Source organism: Alligator mississippiensis, chromosome 2 (assembly GCF_030867095.1).
Source record: "Alligator mississippiensis isolate rAllMis1 chromosome 2, rAllMis1, whole genome shotgun sequence".
NCBI classification, from domain to species: Eukaryota; Metazoa; Chordata; order Crocodylia; family Alligatoridae; genus Alligator; species Alligator mississippiensis.
In genome coordinates, this window is record NC_081825.1 from 31,194,869 (window position 1) to 31,214,170 (window position 19,302).

Here is a 19,302-nt window from a genome sequence, read left to right on the forward strand (position 1 = left end):
TGATGGCATCAAAATATATTTGTCATACAGTAAAGAGGTGAAGGGGGTACAAAGATTAAATATGTATGTTCCATGCCTTTGCAAAAAACTGTTCATGTTTTATTAACCAAATAAAACTTTTGTATCTAGTTTATTTTTTAAAAGTTATGCAGATCTATTTTAAATTGCATTAACCTATATTAACTCACTAATATAAAAGAATTACAAAGTAACTTTAAGTAAGCTACACTCAGACAGTACAATATCTCCCATCACTGTCAGACTGTGCAGACATTCACACGTTTTCTGTTTATAATTTTATTTCATTTACTAGACTCAGCTTTTGTCCACCATATGTCCACTGTAGATTAACTATTCCCTTAGGTACAATTAAGGGCTTTCCATTTGTTGTAAGAAGACCTAAGTATGAAGGACGCAGCCAGAAAAAACATTTCTACCTAAACCAAAAACAGAAGCACATTCAGCCTGAACTATGGTTTATGCAGCATCTCTTTTCATTAGACGTATGTCTACACTGCTAAATAAACTACAGACAAATCCTTGGAAATAGCACAAGATCTCTCAGCGTTTCATTTGTCTATTATTATAAAAACAGGATGCCCATGCTGTTTTATCCTTTGTATTTAAATGATTTATTACTATTTGTCATTTTTAAAAGGTATCTTCACAGATGCTTGCAAAAATATAAACACAACTGTTACTGAAAGCTAGTATTTACAGGCATTTCTGTAATGCTCACCACAGTGGTTTCTGAGTGTCCAGATACAGTAACAATTTTGTTATTTTTTTGGACATAGCTACTAATTTCTATCCTCTGTTGCAGGCATGACATATGTGCATAAATTAAACAGCACACACGATCAAAATTTTAAGGGGGGGGGGGAGGGAAATCAAGTTATATCCATTAACACAGTATTGATTTATCAATGGGACTTAAATAAGTCTACTCTTTTAAACTGTTCTTTAAACTTTATACTCTCTCTCAAATTCTGAATGAAAAGGAAACTTAGGTGTAATCAGGTACAGTGCAGGTCCTAGTCAGCCAAAAAGTAGGCAGGCTATAGACTACCCCCTCTGCCCCTACTGAGCACAGGAAGTGGCTCTGGGCTTGACAGGCGCTGCCCATAAAAATAATAATCAGTTACAGCAGTTTCTTGCTACCGTACTTAGAGGAAGTTTCCTCATGCTGCCCTATTACTTGGTACTATTGCTACTATGAGCCTCCATAGGCACAGGCCACTGCCAAAACTCATGGTTTCTGCAATCAAACTCCAGGGCAACTAGTGATTTGGAGAGACCACAAGAAAACTTAAATTTTTGTTTAACCTACTGGATGATCTCCACTCTGGCTCCTCACTTCACATATGAATTCAAGAAGGATTCTGGATAGGAACTATATGTAAAAAAAGAGGGCAAGATATAGAGGCACTTATCCAAACAGATAAATGTGTAAAGACTAGGTCCAACACTTGGTCATCCTTCCTGTCCATGTCTAGACTCTTTGAGATGTATTGTAGGGAGAGAATCTTCCTGAATGTATGTTCCCACTTCACAGCCCACAGAGCACATCAGAATTGCAAAACGCACTGTCCTCAACTTTCCAATAATTTGCCATTTGCTTAGCTCCCTTCTGTAGGAACATGCTTGCAGTTAAGTAAAAAACTCTATGATCTGAAATTTAATTTCAATTTGCCCATGTCCCTAATGCAATGCAGAATGCAAATATTTTATTACCTCACATACAAGGTTATTTCCACTTGTCATTTATCTCTTTCATTGACTTAAGTATTGTTTTAGTGATGGGACCAAACTCATCACTGGAAAAACAAAAATAATTTACAGGCTACGTGCAATTTCCTATCCTAGGTAGGAGGTTGGAATAAGTATTTTATGTACATATTAAAAAACAATGTTCTAGATAGACACAAAAAAGATGGCAGACTGATTCCATCACAGTGCAGACTAGTATTTTAAGGGGGTTCAGATTTTTTGCAACTAGGAGTCACATGATTGAACTGTATGAATAGGCACACCAAGACTAAAACGGGAAGCATGAGTTTAGAAAGTTTTGTGAACTGCTCCACATAGCAACTCCCTTTTTGTTTCCTGGTGGAAGAGCTAAGGAAAGTAGGCCTCATGAGCATTACTGAGAACCCCCAACTCATGTGAAGTTTAACTGGGGGAAAAGGGAAACTGAGGTAGTATCAGGGTCTGAAGCAAATTGGACAAGACCTCCTCCTGGCAAGATTCACATGAGTGCAAAGTAAAGCCAAACATTCACATGTGGGCTGGGAAATGTTTGTGCAGTCAGATAAGATAGGTAAAAAGATTGTGTTTTACATGAATGCAAGTTGAAGGGCACACTAAAATGTAACCTTTAATCTTCACAATATAACAGCACATCACTTCCTGCACAGAGATAGTACTCCTAGATCAATCAATCACAGCTAAGGCGAACATATAGTCAACATTCTTAATTAGTGTTGATGCTCTCTCCTTTATGCCCCCCATCTGTCATGAAGACTGTTTAAAAATCTGAGTTATTAGTCTTTATTGGGGAGAGGATCTGGTTAATATCTCCAAGAGCAGAAATCATTCATCCAATGTACATTGGTGCCTGATAATTCCTACACCCAATATAAGTTAGAGATAACCACTGCCCTGGGACCATCTAGGCAGCTATAAATCAAAAGAGTGTAGGCTCCCATGCAACCTGGGTTAATTTTTGTTTAAAATATATCCACTAAGAATACTGGCTTGACATTGGGATTCTGCTTCTAGATCAGATGCAGAAGAAAAATATTTAAGAACTAATCAAAAGTTAAAAAATACATCAGTAGTCAAATAAAACTTAATACAATCTCCGATACACACTCACAAGATGACCCATTGTGAATTTGCTTACTAAGCTGATGCACAGTTTAACAAGTCAAAGATCCCAACAGCAAAAAACGTAGGTTACTGGCTTTAAAACTGTATCTTAATTTATAGTAATTCTTAATAGGATACTTTTGTAAAAGTCTAAAATGAGACTTTTACCACTTTTGTTTCTTAAACTTTTTCTAAAAAATAGGGCTTACATCATTGTCGGGTGCAAATTACGTATTATGTGGCAAAATATAAGGGAGCAAAGCTCTGCTGTTCCAAGTGTTAAAGTCAACTGAAATACCAAGCAAGTTATATACTTTTACTATTACTTCACATCCTTTAGTAAAGCTGTTTAGATTTCATAGCTGACAGTGACAAATGTAAAGATTCAATATTTCATTTTCATTTATTAATAAATCTGTGAAGAATGTGAAATTCTAACTATAAAGACAAATTCCAAGTCAAATTTTAATTAGTTGCTCACTGAAAATGCACAGGTATAGGCAACAGAGCTGCTGATGTTTGAACTAGGTTTGGCAAGCTTGGTCAATTGACCAGTCAAGTATTGTCAATTGACTGCATATTTTTTAAATGGTCAAATATTATAGCAATTTTACAAAAAATCTACTTTTTGCAGTTTTCTTGACAAAAATATTTTTTAAATTGTTTTCGATTCATTTAATGAAAAAAAATGTTCTTTTTCTGTGTATTATTTGGACCTACTGGCTTTTCCTTTTTCCATAATTTTTAACTAATGTTTTACTGGTCCATTGACTGAACTTTATCTGACCGGTCAAATACCCAACCCTAATTTGAGCAAATGGATTTAAAAATGTGAATACAAGCGGCCAACTTGGGTGGGATTTTAGCTACAGTCAGTCTTTACTTGGACTTTCAGTCCGAGTCCAGTCCAAAGGAGTGAGACAGGACCACTGTGGAAGGATGTAGGGGACATAAACTAGGAAGAAAGACAGAAAAAACAAAAGCAGGAACCCTAGGGCATTCATAAACGTGCTCTGGGAGTGGGGGGGGGAAGGGCACTTTAATTAAAGTGGCTTTGAGAACCACTCTAATTAAAGTGCCCAGAGTATCACGTTTCAGCATCACCACTCTAAAAAACGGTGACAGGGGTGTTTTCACTAAAGCATGTAGCACCCCTGCCGCCATTTTTTAGCATGGGGATGCCGATACAGGTGATACTGAAGTCTGCTGGAACGCAGTAATTACCATGCTCCAGCAGACACAATTAATCGATTCTGTTCTGACATGCTGTAATTACTGTGCATCAGAGCAGCCTTCCTGCACGTGTATAGGTGCCCTAAGAGAGAAGGGCACTTATGCTCAAGAAAGGAGAGGGATGGGTCTCAAATTATTCTGTTTTTTTTCCCCCTTCTGCTCCCAATGGTCTAATCTGCAGGGAAGGCTCCTTGTTTCAGCAGTCCTGAGGAGATATCAATAGCTCAGAAGAGGAGAGGAGAAAACCCTCAAGAACTTAGGAGATCCCCAACTCCTCAGAAAGTCAACTGGAATTAACAAACAGCACCCTCAAGGTAAGGTAGAGAAGAGAAAGACTCCTGAATTTTAAAGTTTCCTTATTACATGCTCCTTCTGGATGTAGCAATCCTATATTAGTTAGGCAAACATTGTAGCCAGTCATTGCTTAAACCAAAGATTGAAAGCAGTTGTTAATCATTCTTTAAAGATTAGCCATGCAAAATGTGCATAAACAAGGTAAAAAAAGCCCAAAAAACCCCAGCCCCACCAAAAAAAAAAAAAGATTCTAAATGCAAATTTTTACTGGATTTTGATCCTTGCAGTAGGAAATTGAAATATTTCAGATTATTAAAGGAAGTTCAAGGAGAAACAAATTTGTTAACAACCTGCACAAAGGAGATGCACAAGACTGTGAAAGGTGCTGAGCTTTAGTGATGCCAATTGCATAACTAGGAATGTAGCCCATTTTAGATTTGATGACAACTCTGACTAGGGTGCCACTCAATTCACAGGTAACATTTTTACATTCCAGCCTAGAGGCAAAAATCTGTCCATACTCATCACATTTCAATCAACAAGTTCTCAACATCTCCCTAAATTCTTTGACAACCATACTACTGATGTAAACAAACAAATGAACAAGTTACCTAATCTGTTTTTGACAACCTGACTTGTGAAGTAATATGGGGCCATATTCAGGGTGCAAGTGGGGCCTACAGGAGAAAGGACAGGAAGTGCGGCAAGACACCAGCCTGGCTAAACAGTGAACTCTTCAATGAGATGAAACTCAGAAAAAAACGAATCTTGCAGAAAATGGAGAAGCTTGGCCATGTTAGTAGGGAGGGTATAAGAGTACTGTACGGACAAAAGGAGGAAATCAAGAAATCCAGACACAAACTAAGTTGCAATTAACAAGAGACATAAAATGCAACAACAGAAACCCTCCTGACATACTCATAGGATGCTCAGAGGAAAACGAACTCAAGTGCAAGTCCCAACTCAGAGAAGGATGAAGTGTGCAACACCTTTTTTTCACTTCAGTCTTTACACATAAGGTAAACTATGAAATGCCAAGCACAGCTGGCAGCTAGAACAGGGGAGGAGATGAGCAGCAAGAAATAGTAGAAGAACAAGTTGGGGATTACTAAAATGAGTGTTTTTATCTCCACAAGGCTGGAGGGGATGCATCCTAGAATATTGAAGGAACTGGCAGAGGTAGTTTCCAGGGCCTTTGGCTATCATCACTGGTAATTAGTGGAGGTCAGATAAGGTCTTGGATGACTAGAAAAAAAAAAAGGGGGGGGGGGGGAAGAGGGAAATAGTACCCATCTTTGAGAAAGGAAAGGAGGAGGGATCCAGAGTATTACAGGTACAGTATCAGTACCTGGAAAGATCATGAAGTAGGTCAACAAGGAATCTTTGTCTAAATACCTAGAGAGGCACAAAGTGATCAAGAACCACCACCAGACATTTATCAAAAACAAGTCATGTCTGACTAACCTGAGCTCCAGGACAAAGTGATAGCCTCTGTGGGTGTGGGGAGAGCAGTTGATGATGCAATATACCTTCATTTAAAACAAGACTTTTGACACGATTTCCCATGACATTTTCATTAGTAGGATAAAGAAATACAGCCTAGGGTCGCATGCAGACGTTCCAGGGACCTGATCCAGAACCTGATCCCCGAACATATGTACATTTAGGCACTTAGACTGATTTAAAGTAGAGCTGGTCGACCTACGTGTAATGCCTGCACATGCCTTATATCACTTTGGGGGCTGATCTACTTGGCAGGCATATCACAAATTAGCCCCACACACTTGCCAACTGCCAGTCCCATCCCCTTTCCCTGCCAGATTGGCTGCTCTACTTTGTTCTCCACCCTGTGCTCCTACCCAATCTTCTATTCTGCATTCTTCTCCTTACCTGATGTGTTGCTCTTTTCTGCCCCTTGCCCTATCTGTTGTTATAGCCTATCCACTCCCCAGTCTGCCGCAGGCTGCCTCTGTGTGACACATGCCACTTTTGGCATGCATACCATAGGCTGGCTACCTCTGGTCTAGATGAAAGTACTGCAAAAGTAATATATAATTGGCTCTCATAATTCTCAGTTAATGGCATGTCTAATTGGGAGGAGGTATTGCAAAGGATTTCCAAGGGGTCTGTCCTACATCCAGTACTGTTTCAAATCTTCATTAATTATCTGGAGGATGGGATTGAATACAGACCTAGCAAATTTTCAGGTGATGTCAAATGGGTGGAATTGCAAACATTCTAGAGCAGGAATGCTCAGCCACCAGCACATGGGTCAGACTCAGCCTGCAGCACCACATCATCCAGCCCACAGGGCTCCCCAGGGACCTGGAAATTTGGGGGCAAGAGAATGCTAGCACCACTGCCCTCTGCAGAATTTCCAGATAACATACACAGCATGGTGAACAGAGTAACATGTGCCACATGCATTTTGCAGCACCTCAAAAGGCTTTGAGGCACCACAAACTGCTTGTGGAGATGTGGGCCCAGAGGTCATCTAGTCCAACCCCCTGTATGAAGCAGGATCATCCCTATTCAAACCCTACCCAGGACGGCTTAGACAGGGATGATCCTGGCCTGATCAGAGGGACTGGTGGGGGGAGCAATGTCATCAGGGTGGTAATTGAAAATATCTTTTTACATGCAGAAGTTAATCGTCAATACAGTAAACTGTGGTTGTGTACAACTCCTTGTAATTACACTTACATTTCATTATATGCTTATTATTTGTGCTGCCCAGACTGCTAGAGCTTAGGTGGGAAACCTAATGCCTACAGCTAGGACACTGGCAAAAGCTGATTGTTGGTCTACAGGGACCAGGGAACAGCACCAGTCCTTGCAGGGCAGGAAGCAGCAACAAGAGTTTCCCCCCACAGGACAACGAGGAACATCCCTGGCTCTTCTGGGGTAAAGGGGACGGCTCTACTCACTGCCTCCTCCCTGCCACTGCAGGACACCCAGGAACAGCCTCAATTGGGTGGCAAGAGTGAGGGGCTCACTGAAAGAAGCAGCAGTAGCTAATGGGAAGGGGGAGGGGGGGAAGGAGTCTGTGCCCCCCAATTAACTGCTGCCACTTGCACAGAGCTCCCCAACCCAGGCCACCTGCAAGAGCTTGCAGGCTATCCTATTCATGTTGCTACATGCAACCAGAAAGACTATGGGGACCAGGAAGCAAGAGGAACGGGGATGCCACACTGTCGCCACAGGGTGCCTGGGCAGGGAAACTGGCACTTCCTAGTCCCAGGCTGCTGTGATACCCTTTTAAAAGTGTCCCAGGCATGTGAGTGTGTGGGCCAAGCCCCGATCCCGCCGCCAAACGCGAGTCGGGAGGGGCGATCCGCGGCCCGCCTTTGCGCATGCGGGCTGTGGCCAGCAGCCCGGGCACGCGGGGTCGGAGAAAACCGGTGGCGAGCTAGAATCAGTCACAAATGCGTAGTGGTTGATTGAAAAGATTGTTTACTTACACCCAAAGATGGTAGAGTGGTGTAGGCTGGACAGGTTTCCAGGCACAGCTCCGCTTAAATCCTCGCTAGAGGACTATGACAAATTTGGTTGCTCCCACGGAGTTGTTCAAGCTCCGCAGGTTCGGTTTGGTTCCCTGGTCCCCTGGAGTTGTTTAGGCTCCGTGGGTTCGAAAATTGGGTTCACAGGAAAGGGATACATCTTGGATTGCGCTCGGCGACAGGGAGAGACTAGAGGCGGTTCGTTCTTTTGTTTCCCCTCCGGAGTAGTTAAAGCTCCGTGGGTCCGATTGTTAAGCCTCTATTGCCTGCTTAAGAAAAGCGTTGGGTCCGTGAGGATCCGCAGCGCTTAGAGATCTTCACACAGCGTGAAGTCTCCTCCTCCTGGTGTTCGTGGAGTCCTCCAACTTGGGCGGAAACCACTCAAGCCTTTTGTACAGCTAGCAAGCCAATAGCTAGCCGCCACGTGTGCCTACATTTGGAACTGGCCAATAATGTGGCACGAATCTGAATACAAATGGCGGGAACTCCTTTGCAACGTGCATCACTAGTATGCAGAGAAATGCACCCTGCAAAGAAGCTGTAATTTGGTGGGAAATCCCCCGTTGCACCAGAGTTCTCTCCTTCAGCAGAGAACTCTATTGTGCAAAGAAAGCTACAATCGGCGGGAAAATAATTTAGCAGTGCTGAAGCGCGCACAAACAAAAAATCACAACTTTGGGTTGCGACAGTGAGCACACCAGGACAAGGGAGCCTATTCCCAATCCCAGGCTTCCTGCATGCCAACAACTCTAAAGGATGCCCCAGCAGCCAGGGATCAGGGCTGCATGCCAGACACACTTGGGTAGCAAGGGCTGTCCAGGTGAAAGAGGGGGTGGGGGTAGTTTAGCACCATGGCTGCCCTATCCCCATTGCCACAGAGTGCCCTGCAGGATAATGAAAGCCATCTGAGCAGGAACCTGAAAAGCCAGACGCCTCCTCATATTTCCTTTCCATTTCCACTTTAGAAAGTTTCCAGTTCACACAAACTAAAATACATTTAAATTCCCAAATTAGACATGTCAGGACAATAGAAATGTTCTGGCTTGAGCAGGTTTCCAGCTCCTACAAGTTCCATCTTAGACAAGCTTCACTGTATTCCCAACTGGTCCTGCAAGGAAGCCCAGATTTCTTTCATATTATAAGACTTTGTTGATAAAAGCTAAAGCATCAAATGCATAATTAAACGGAGGACAACGCGCACTTGCACTGTTGCAAATGCTCTAGTACAATGCAAACCACATTAAGACTCTTCAACCAAATGACAGAATACTGGATTCTGTTTCAAGACAAGTCACAAAAGAAAATTAAACCCAACATTACAATAATTTCACCATAACAAGCCAGGAATCAAGTTGCTGCAAGGAGTAGAATTCCCATTTTAAAATCGGAGCTGAAAAGTTCTTCAAGAAGAGGAGGAAAGTTTTCATCTTTGTTCTTAAAGAATAAATGCATTGAGAATACAAAGTTTAAAAAACAATATCCTAGCTGAAAACACAAGTTAGAATTCACATTCAGGACATTCAAGAAAATCAGAGCACAGAGGATAAAAACAGAACAACATCCTTCAGTTCTGATAGGCTAACAGAGAACCTTTTCCAGGTTTCATAAATATTGTATCAAGTTTTCTTTGTGTACCAGTCTACAGCACAAATGGTGAAAGAGGAAGATCTTTTTTCACATTAAAATCAAACTGTTAAATGCAAGTTCTCTCATTATATAGCATACTATAGCAAAATGAACTTAATACACTGAATTCTGGAATTTATTCTTCTTGGTTTACAGAATTTTATTCTGCAAGACTCCAACTAGTTACATTTTGAGAGGAAAATTCTTTGTTCAGGTATTTACAGAATTTTTTTTACCATGATAGAGGAGTGCTGTTTAATTCTAATTGACTATTCTGAAACATATTATTGAGCCCATAAAATTTGCCATTTTTGCTTAAAATATATTGTGCTCATCCTCCTTTTTTATTTTAAAAGTAACAGAAAAATGTTTCTGACTGAAAAACATTCAAAACCTGTCAGTTTACAACAGTGAGCATATTTATATGAAGGAGAAGAACACAATCTGTTTAAAGAAAACTACTGACAGCTCCAAGAAAACTAGATCTAGAACTTAAGAGAAATATTGGTCTTCCACTCATCTGACTACTATGAAAGGAGAAAGAGAGGAACATAAACATTGTTTGAGTAACCTCCAAAGGTTGATGAAAAGCAGATGAAAAACAGCTGAGTAGTTAACATGGTAGTATGGACATGGCAACCAAACACAGAAAATATATACTGCATGAAAGATGCATGCAACATAGTAGACAGACACACCCATAATGGTGGTTTACAAGCTCCCCCCGCCCCAACTAAGAGCAAAACAACTTCTAAAGCAAAATGCGCTGACAAATGAAATCATAAAAGGAGAGAAGGAAGAAAGGTGCATGGGGGACATGAAAAAAAAAATCTGCTCTAACTAGAAACAGTTTAGCTAGATCAGACTCCCTCCCCATCATCATGTAGTCAACAGACTGGATTTTGCACAAAAATGCAGGTTTTGTTGGGCTGGCATAATTTAAGCCTTCATCAGGGCCATCCCGAGGTGGGGAGGGGGATGGTGAATCAGGGCAACTGTCCCAGGCCCCATGCTTTGGGAGGCCCCGCAGAGCCAGACAAAGCAGCGGCTCTTTGTCCAGCAGCTTGCTATCCCCCACCCGCCTTGCCGATGCTGGGAGCCCGGGGCCCACGGAATCAGAGTGGGGACGGGGCCTTGCATGAGCCAATTTCCCCCAGGCCCTGCACCCTACTCGAGTCACCGCTGGTCTTCATACTTGAAAATTTGGTCCTTAAGGAATAAAAAGCTTTAAAATGAAAGATGCAATTAAAAAAGACATATTTTCTTTATAATTAGGGCTGAGTAAATAAAGGATTTTTTCAGCTCAGCATATAAATAGGTTATCATATAATTTTCTTTAGTCCTCCATTATGCTGTTTTTCTACATTGTAATAAAAGTGATGTTGTGAGCCATAGACTGAGCAATCATATCAGTTTAGAGTTTGGAAACCTACCTCCATGAAAGACCCTCTCAAACAGGATTTACAGTTATTACAAATAGAGATTTGCTTGAGAATTTACAGTCGTATGTAACAAGATCCCAAAACACAAGTAGCTGTCACAGAGAAAGTAGTGTGAAAAGTAACCGAGACAAATGCAGTGAAAAATAAGTGCAATTACAAGGAGTTATACACAACCACAATTCACTCTATTACTTGAAGATAACTTTTGCATATAAAAAGATATTTTCAACTACCAGAGTTCAAAACATGGTGTAAGTATATTCTTGTACACACAAACCGAAACATTTATATGCAATTTCAAGGTGGAGGTAAAAATGTCGAGTTTTAAAGAAATCAACTGTTTCAAGATTTTTCCCCACAATTAAAATATTAACTAAATCAAAAATATTCTCTCACTTCAATTCCATACAAGTGCATTAAACTAATATTCAGAAATATTGATTCAATTTGTAAAGGAACCAAGGAGCATGTGTGAAACGTGGCAAACAGAAATTGAAGACAAAGACGATTAAAATATTTAATTGGTGGCACTTTTTAAACCTACATCACAATTTCTGAAATAGTTAGCTAAAGTTAGGCTTCCAAATTCATAGCGATTCACCTACACAGTTACTCGATTTCAAAAGCACCAAAAAGGACTGGGTATTCAGCATTTTTATGGATTTTTTTAGCAGTGAGAATAATTAACCATTGTTACAACTTACCTAGGGAAATGGTGGATTCTCCATTATTTGCTGTTAAATCAATTTATCAGAATATCCTCCTAATAGATATGCTACGACAAACTGGAGCTTGAGACAGAAGTTATTAGATGTGGTTCTTTGGCCTGTTTTATACAGGAAGTCAAACTGCAAGTATCACAGTTGGCCATTTTAGACCTAAATATGTGGATCTATATTTTCCAAACAGGACAACATGCTGAGGAGCTGAGACTCGTCAGCTACTGAAGAGAGAGGCTGAACCATTCTAAGTGGAGCACATTCATCTGGAAACACTTGGTAGTTGTTAGTGGTATTAACCTGCAATATGCAAGAATCAAAACCATGCTGCTTCTATGAGCAATGATTCTGTTATCTGTTTGTGACAAAATAGAAGCATATGTTGAGCAAACCACACTCAGGGCAGAAGACAAATGTTGCACGTACGTAACTGAGAAAAAAAACTGGCCCAAATTTGGTCCCATGTTCATAGGAAATGAAAAACTCTCAACTGAAATAACAAAATCAAGATTTGATTTTTTCTAATCTATGATGGCGTCTTTCCAGCAAATTTCTAGGTAAAATATCAGTGAAAAAAAATTCATTATTTGTATTTCAGTAGAATACAGAATATTACCTTATGTACTCAATTCCAAGCCAAGGTCTCCCCACCCTTCATCATAGGGAAAACAAAGTCTTGTCTTAGAAGCAAATATCAGTCCACTCCAGCTGGGAGCTGTGGCAAGTGCTGTGCAGAGAGCTCAGGTGGGGCACAGACAGCATCAGTAGCATGCAGATTTGTGCTTTCAGCTCTGCTCCCTACCTAGATCCCCTCCCTTGCTCACTGGCACGGAAAGAGGAACCTGGACACTGCTTCTGTGGTCTCCAGCCAGCCAGGCTTCTCTGTACAGCAGATACTCAAAGCTGTCAGCTGGATCAGTCAGTCTCTAGTAGATACACCAGAAGGTAGGGTTAGGATTCACGGACATTGACACATTGGAGGATTGGACCAAAATAAAACTCATGGGGTTCAATAAGGACAAGTGCAAAGTCCTGCACTTAGGATGCAACAATCCCATGCACCGATACAGGCTGGGGACTGCCTAGTTAATCAGCAGCTCTGCCGAAAAGGACCTGGGGGTTACACTGGATAATAAACTGAATATGAGCCAACAGTGTGCTCTTGTTGCTAAAAAGGTTAACAGCACACTGGACTGCATTAGTAGGAGCGTTGCCAGCAGATTGAGGGAAGTGATCTGCACTGGTGAGGCCACACCTGGAGTACTGTGTCCAGTTTTAGGCCCCCTGCTATGGAAAGGATATAGACAAATTGGAGACAGTGGAGGGCAATGAAAATGGAGGGCAATGACATGCCTGTGGAGGGCAATGAAAATAGTTAGGGGGCTGGGGAGACATGACTTATGAGGAGAGGCTGAAGGAACTGGACTTATTTAGTCTGGAGAAGAGAAGAGAAGACTGAGGGGGATTTAATAGCAGTTTTCAACAAAGAGGATGAAGTTAGATTGTTCTCAGTAGTGGCAAACAACAGAACAAGAAGCAATGGTCTCCAGCTGCAGCAGGGGAAGTATAGGTTAGATGAGGAAAACTTTTTCATAAGGAGTGTAGTAAAGTACTGGAACAGGCTACCCAGAGAGGTTATGCAATCTCTGTCCTTGGAGGATTTTAAGACCTAGTTAGACAAAGCCTTGGCTGGGATGATCTAGTTGGAGGTAGTCCTGCTTTGAGCAGGGAGTTGGACTAGATGACCCCCTGAGGTCCCTTCCAACCCTTATTTTCTATGATTCTTAGCTGCAGCAGACAGGAGAGCTCTGGCCATTCCTGCCCTAGACTGCAAGAAATAACTATGCAGGGAAAAGGCTCTGAAGGCAAAGATTTTTCCTTCCCCCTGAGCAGGCTCAGCAGTAGGGGAGACAGGGCAGGGAAGGAGGAACTTGTGCCTGGAAAACCAGGCTCCCAGCATAGCTCCTCCCTGCAGCATGGCATAGGAGCACCTTTAGGGCTTGACCTGTGCCTAGATCAGTGAGGAAAGCAGCAGAAGGGGGAGGTAAGTGGTCAAGGAGTAGTCACTAGGGGGCAAAGGATGAGAGAGAGAATGCCTGCTTTCCAACTTATTTTCCCCCTGCCTGTCCCCTTGTCTCTACCTTCCTCTGTTTTCCTGCAGCAATTGAGGGGAACAAGTTTAAGATTACCTCCCCCAATAATTAAATTCTAGGCATGGAAGGGCTTAGTCTATTAAAGGGCTGAGTCTGTCTGTCTGTCCCTAACACTCTTGGAGCACTCTGGTTACTGAAACAACCAATCAGAATGCTCCAAGAGCATTCTGGACAGGAGGAGGCAGCAGCAGCATGCCGCCATGACAGCAGCAACGGAGGGAACGGAGCAGCAGGGATGAGGCCAGCCATGCTGGACTTACCCCAACCCAGCCCTGCTCCCTGGAGATGGCAGCGGTGCAGGGAGCTGGCCAAGGGGGGCAGAGGGGCAAGCTTCCCCCGCCTTGCTCTTGGGAGGCAGCAGCAACACAGGGTGGTGGGTGGTGGCACTGCATCCCCACCCGCCCCCTCCCCCTGTCATTCCTGATGGGCACCTGGCTAGTAGATTTATAAATTTTCCATGTCTAAAATCTAATTCTTGGTGGGGAGTCATCTTGAATTCAAGGTCATCTTGGATCTAAGTAAATACGGTACTGGCTAGTGGTGCTACAGAATCTGTGTTACGCATTCAGAAGTGCTACTTATATGTGCACAAGAGCTCCGAAAGTCAGTGTTTATTGGGGTGGGGGGGCATGGGGAGGAAGAAAGGGAGGGATGGAGTGGTAGGATCCTTTCAGGATTTCCGTTAAAAAAAAGGTTGTATTGTGGGAACAAAATATTACCTTTCTGAATTATTCTTCCCCCCCACCCCAAGCTGGGTCTTGACATTTTTCAAATCATTTGAGAAGTGCACAAAAATTATTTTGACCTTTTGGGTTGTTAAAACAAATATGTTACCATTACTAAAAGGTGGCAGAACTCCCCCCTCCCTCCCCACCCTCATTTGTTTTTAGACTCTTGGAATAACTTTTAACTTTGAATCCAATTGGAACAGTGTAAGAGTGAGATTGGGTCTTGTTTTTCTAGCCAGGGTATTTCTGGAAGGCTCAGAAAAGGGGAAGCGAGAACTAAGATTGATCTAGTGATTTGTTCTAGTGAGGGAAGAACATGGATGCAGTTTCTTAAGGTTCTTTGATGATAACAACTGAACAAACTATCAGGTCATGTTCTGATAATCAGGAAAAGAGTTAAGGATAAATACAAACAGCAGATTCATGGGAAAAGGGCAACTTAGTCAAAATTACAGGTGGCACATAAGATATCTAACAGAAATCTTACCAACTGAATTCTTTAGACTTAATATCATGTTTTTAAAACACAGTTATTTTATTAAATTTATTCCCAGCCAACAGAGAAAGCATTGTCACTACTGCTGCCATGCAGAACCAAATTAAATTTAATATACAAAACATTTAATTAGAGCATAACAACATAATAGGCCTTATATTATTTCACTCTATTATTTCAAAGCACTTCAGTGTATTTATTATTTTAGCATTAACAACTTACTTTTATTGCCTACCAAGGCCACAAGTGGCTGTGTTTCTGATTCTTCATTCACTTTCTTTACCACATTATACCAGTCTTCTAAATTTTCAAAGCTCTGATAATTGGTAATATCATATACCAAGAGGATACCCTAATAAGAAAGAGATATATTGGAAATGTTGCATTAACTGAAAAAATATTCACTAATGTTATTTACATTTAATTAACATTAAATTTATTTTGGATATTCATCAAAAGCTGAGATATTATCTATAATTAAATTTCATATGTAATCATCACATTACAGTAATAATATAGTACATTGAACTCCACTAAAAAAATATATGTATATATGAAACAAATACTGCAGTTTTGAAAAAATATACAACTCGGCTATTAGCTGCATTATAATTAAATACACAACAGTAAATTAGCAAAAAGAAAACTGTATATTGGTTATATTACAATGTCACTGTCTAATAGCTACATTTTTTTAAAAATATCCTCTCAAAAAAAAAAAATACAGCTTTTCAAGTTAGTCCTGCAAGAGCTAAGATGTAGAAAGATTGCTGTGCATCTTTCTAATTAATTTCTAGTTTCATAGTTTTTCCCCCAAAGTCTGCCTGGTTCTTTTACGCTCCCCTGGGGTAAAAAGCCAGCTCCACTCTTTTACTGTTGCAGAAGACTAGCAAGTAAGTACTGTCAACTTAACTTAAGAAGGACAAACTAAAGGACTGATCCAGAACCTGTGCAGCCTACCGAACTCTCTCCATTTACAGTGGGTTTTAGATTAGGCTGCCAGCAAGAAATACTTAGGATAGATACTAATAAGAAATCTACTGATGTCCCCAATATCCCTACAGATTTTTACTTGCTCTCTTCGTTTCATCTCCTCTACAGATTTCACAGTTATTAATATAGAAATAGCTGGAGAACAAGTATCCCATATCCCCAACTCACACCCACAATCCGCTTCTACAATTCCTGTTCCTATCCTAGTGTCCACCTCTGAAAAAAAATAGTCAAAGAAGCATGTACCAACATTCCCCCCCCGCTACAAATCCATCCCATCAACTTCCTTAAAAAACCAGCACCTCCTTCACATGACCTCCTTCCCTGGAAATACACTTTTCTCCTTTACCACACTTACTGCATCCGATACCTTGCACTGACTTCCACCAATCCACTTGCAAGTCTTCGATCATTTGCCCCTTAACACATTCCCGACCTCCTCATACATATTCCACCCATCCTTTCAGGTAATTTTATATGGGAAAATATGAGATAAACTGTAGGTACATAGTGATTTACTTTTGCATTTCTGAATATCAGGAATTGGAATGAGAGGATTTAAAGGGGCTGTAAATGGAACAAGATTTATTCTTACACAAGCTTGCGGACACATGAGTCCCCGCAGCACCTCCAAGCCGGCCTGGCTAGCCTGCTGCTGGGCCAGCCGCTGCCCATGAGCGCTGGGCCAGGCTGCTCCTACTAACAGGGCTCAGCTTCCCTATCACTGAGCTGCAGCCACTGAGAAGGACCCTGCCACCACAGCCTGGCCTGGCCCCGCCATGCAACTGCTTAGGCCAGGGCCAAGTGGGGCCGGCCTGAGCTGTAGGGGTGGGGCCATCCCCAGTGTCTGCAACTCTGTGACAGCCGCTCTCCGTGCCCAGGATGGTAAGGGGGGGGGGGGGGAAATGCTCCACCCTGGCTGCGGTCCCCTGGTGGGGGTAGGTGGGGGAGGGAAGTTAATCCCCTCCATGCCCCCTAAGCCTTTATGGGGCCATGCTGGGATGGCTGAAGTCCTTGGCAGTGGGACAGGCAAGGAAGGGTGGAAATAAACCCCTTCCTAGGCATCCTGACAAAGGCTGCTGCCACTCCCCCATGCCCAGTCGGATTAAGGTGAAGGGGCAGGGAAAGGGTTAATTCCTCCTCCTCCCCTTCTGCCCCCAGGAACTGCAGCTGGGGTCTGCAAGCCCTGGCCAGCCACAGCCTCCACCACTTGCCTGAAGACAAGCAGACCTCAAGCTGTAGTGGTGGGGAGGGGAAGGAGGAAAGACTTTACCCCCTCCCTGCCCTCTTTGCCTTAACAGGGCCACGCTGGGATGTGTCTGGCCATGTCCCCGCCCCTGCTCAAGCTAGAGAGGAGAGGTGGGGCCAGCCCTGCTCTCTGAGGTGGAGGGGAGGCGGAGCCCCCAGGACCAACCACGACAAGGCAGTGAGTACCCTGTCTCCAGCTTGGGCTTAGAACACCACTGAACCTTTCCTTTTCAGTTATAATTCCATCAAGACATGGCAGATGAGTTAGGAGGGCCCATCCCAGGGAGCGTAGAGATATTCACAGAGCTTACCGAGGTCGTGACGGTGGTGCACTGGCCAGGAATTTCTTCAACACAGGATCAGCGATCCCAACCTGGGGAAGGCCGCCATGCAGCACCCTTTACCCAGGCCATTCAGGCAATAGGACAAGTGCTTGAGATGCTGCAGAGACAAGGGGCACATCAACAGGAACGGATGCAACCTAACACGTCCCTGTTTAAGATGCCCTGGATGACCAAGGATGACGCCCCAGCAGCTTATATAGAGGCATTCAAGTGAACAGTCATACAAATCAGGCTTCATCACTCACAATGGGCTCACCAGCTGGGGGCCCTAGTCATTGACAAGACCCAGGAAGCATATTGAGCCCTGTTGAGGGAGGAAACCCATAATTATGACAGTGAAAGCCACCATCCTGTACAGGCTAGAAATATCGCCTGAGCGCTACAAGCAAGCCTTTAGGGCATGAAAAGCGAAAGAGGTTAAGAGGCCCCAAAGCTTCATGCAATATTTGAGGGATGCCCTGAATAAATGGCTTCTGGCAAACAGATTCGATGAGGAGGGGAGTGATAGACCAAGTCCTACTGGAAGAGTTCCTGTGGGATTTGGAGGATGAGATGCAGACATGGGTAAGACAGCACCAACCACGGAACTGCGAGGAGGCACTCCGCCTAGTGGAAGCATTCTCAGTCTCAGAGAACGAACGCAGCCATGGTCAGGGTTTACAGGCCCCAGTCATCAACCCCATACAGGAAGAGGAGAAGATGGGCCCTCAGAAAGGGATGGTGAGAGGCACAGTATGCTACCACTGTGGCAAGGTCAGTCACGTCTCCAAGGAGTGTGGATTGGGCCTGAATAAACTGAGCCACGTGACAACACCTGCCCCCCCGCCGAGGGACAGGCTCAGGGACATAGAGCACAGAGACCCCATGGACTGCAGCTATGGGTCTGCGTCACAGGAGGGTGGATGGGAATGCCTTGTGGTGACAGCATGGATTGGGGACCGAGCGGTCTGAGCAAGCTTGAACACTAGGCGTTTGCAATCCCTACTCCGTGCTGACTTGGCACCAAAGGCTGGAGTGAAGACAGCCAGCCCCCTCACTATAACATGTATCCTGGGGGATGCTACTTGCCTTTCAGCTTGCCCTGGAACGTCATCGCCCTGAAGGTTGGACTGGCCCTGTCACTGGCCTGCAAAGTGATCATAGGCTGGGAGTAGGACCCCATATATATAGTTTTGGAGCAGGTGAGAATGACAGAGGAAGAGAGGAAACACCTGAGGAAAGGCGAAGGTTGGGCCGGAGAGATGAACACCCGACAGGGAAGAGATGAGGGGGCATGCAAACTGGGAACAGGTGGCTGGTGCGCCTCAGTTCTGGCAGGCCCAGCAAGAGGATCCTGAGCTACACTGATCAGTGGATGAGGACCCCAGAGAAGGGCTATCAGCAGGAATAGCCCAGTATGAGGTAAAGCGGGGGTCTTCTCTATCGGGTATAGAGAGGACAAGGGCTCGGGGCCGAGAAGTATCAGCTAGTGGTACCGAGCCCATTCCAGTGACAGATCTGGCTGTTGGTGCACAACACCCCGTTGGGAGGCAACCTGGGGCGAAGTAAGACGAAAGCACGGCTTGCCCACGACTTCTTCTGGCCACACCTACAGGATGATGTAGGGCAGCGGGGTACAGCATGCCCTGAATGCTAAAGAGCTCAAGAGCGGAGGC

At 43.3% G+C, this 19,302-nt stretch overlaps 1 protein-coding gene across 2 annotated transcripts in view; it reads right to left on the reverse strand.

Moving 5' to 3' along the window:
* Positions 1-19,302, reverse strand: part of RAB28 (RAB28, member RAS oncogene family) — a 112,546-nt gene that overhangs the window by 63,055 nt on the left and 30,189 nt on the right. For both annotated transcript variants that reach the window (XM_006265184.4, XM_019479740.2), the window contains exon 4: positions 15,285-15,414. In XM_006265184.4, coding sequence (XP_006265246.1) covers positions 15,285-15,414 — 130 coding nt within the window. The remainder of the gene's footprint in view (positions 1-15,284; positions 15,415-19,302) is intronic.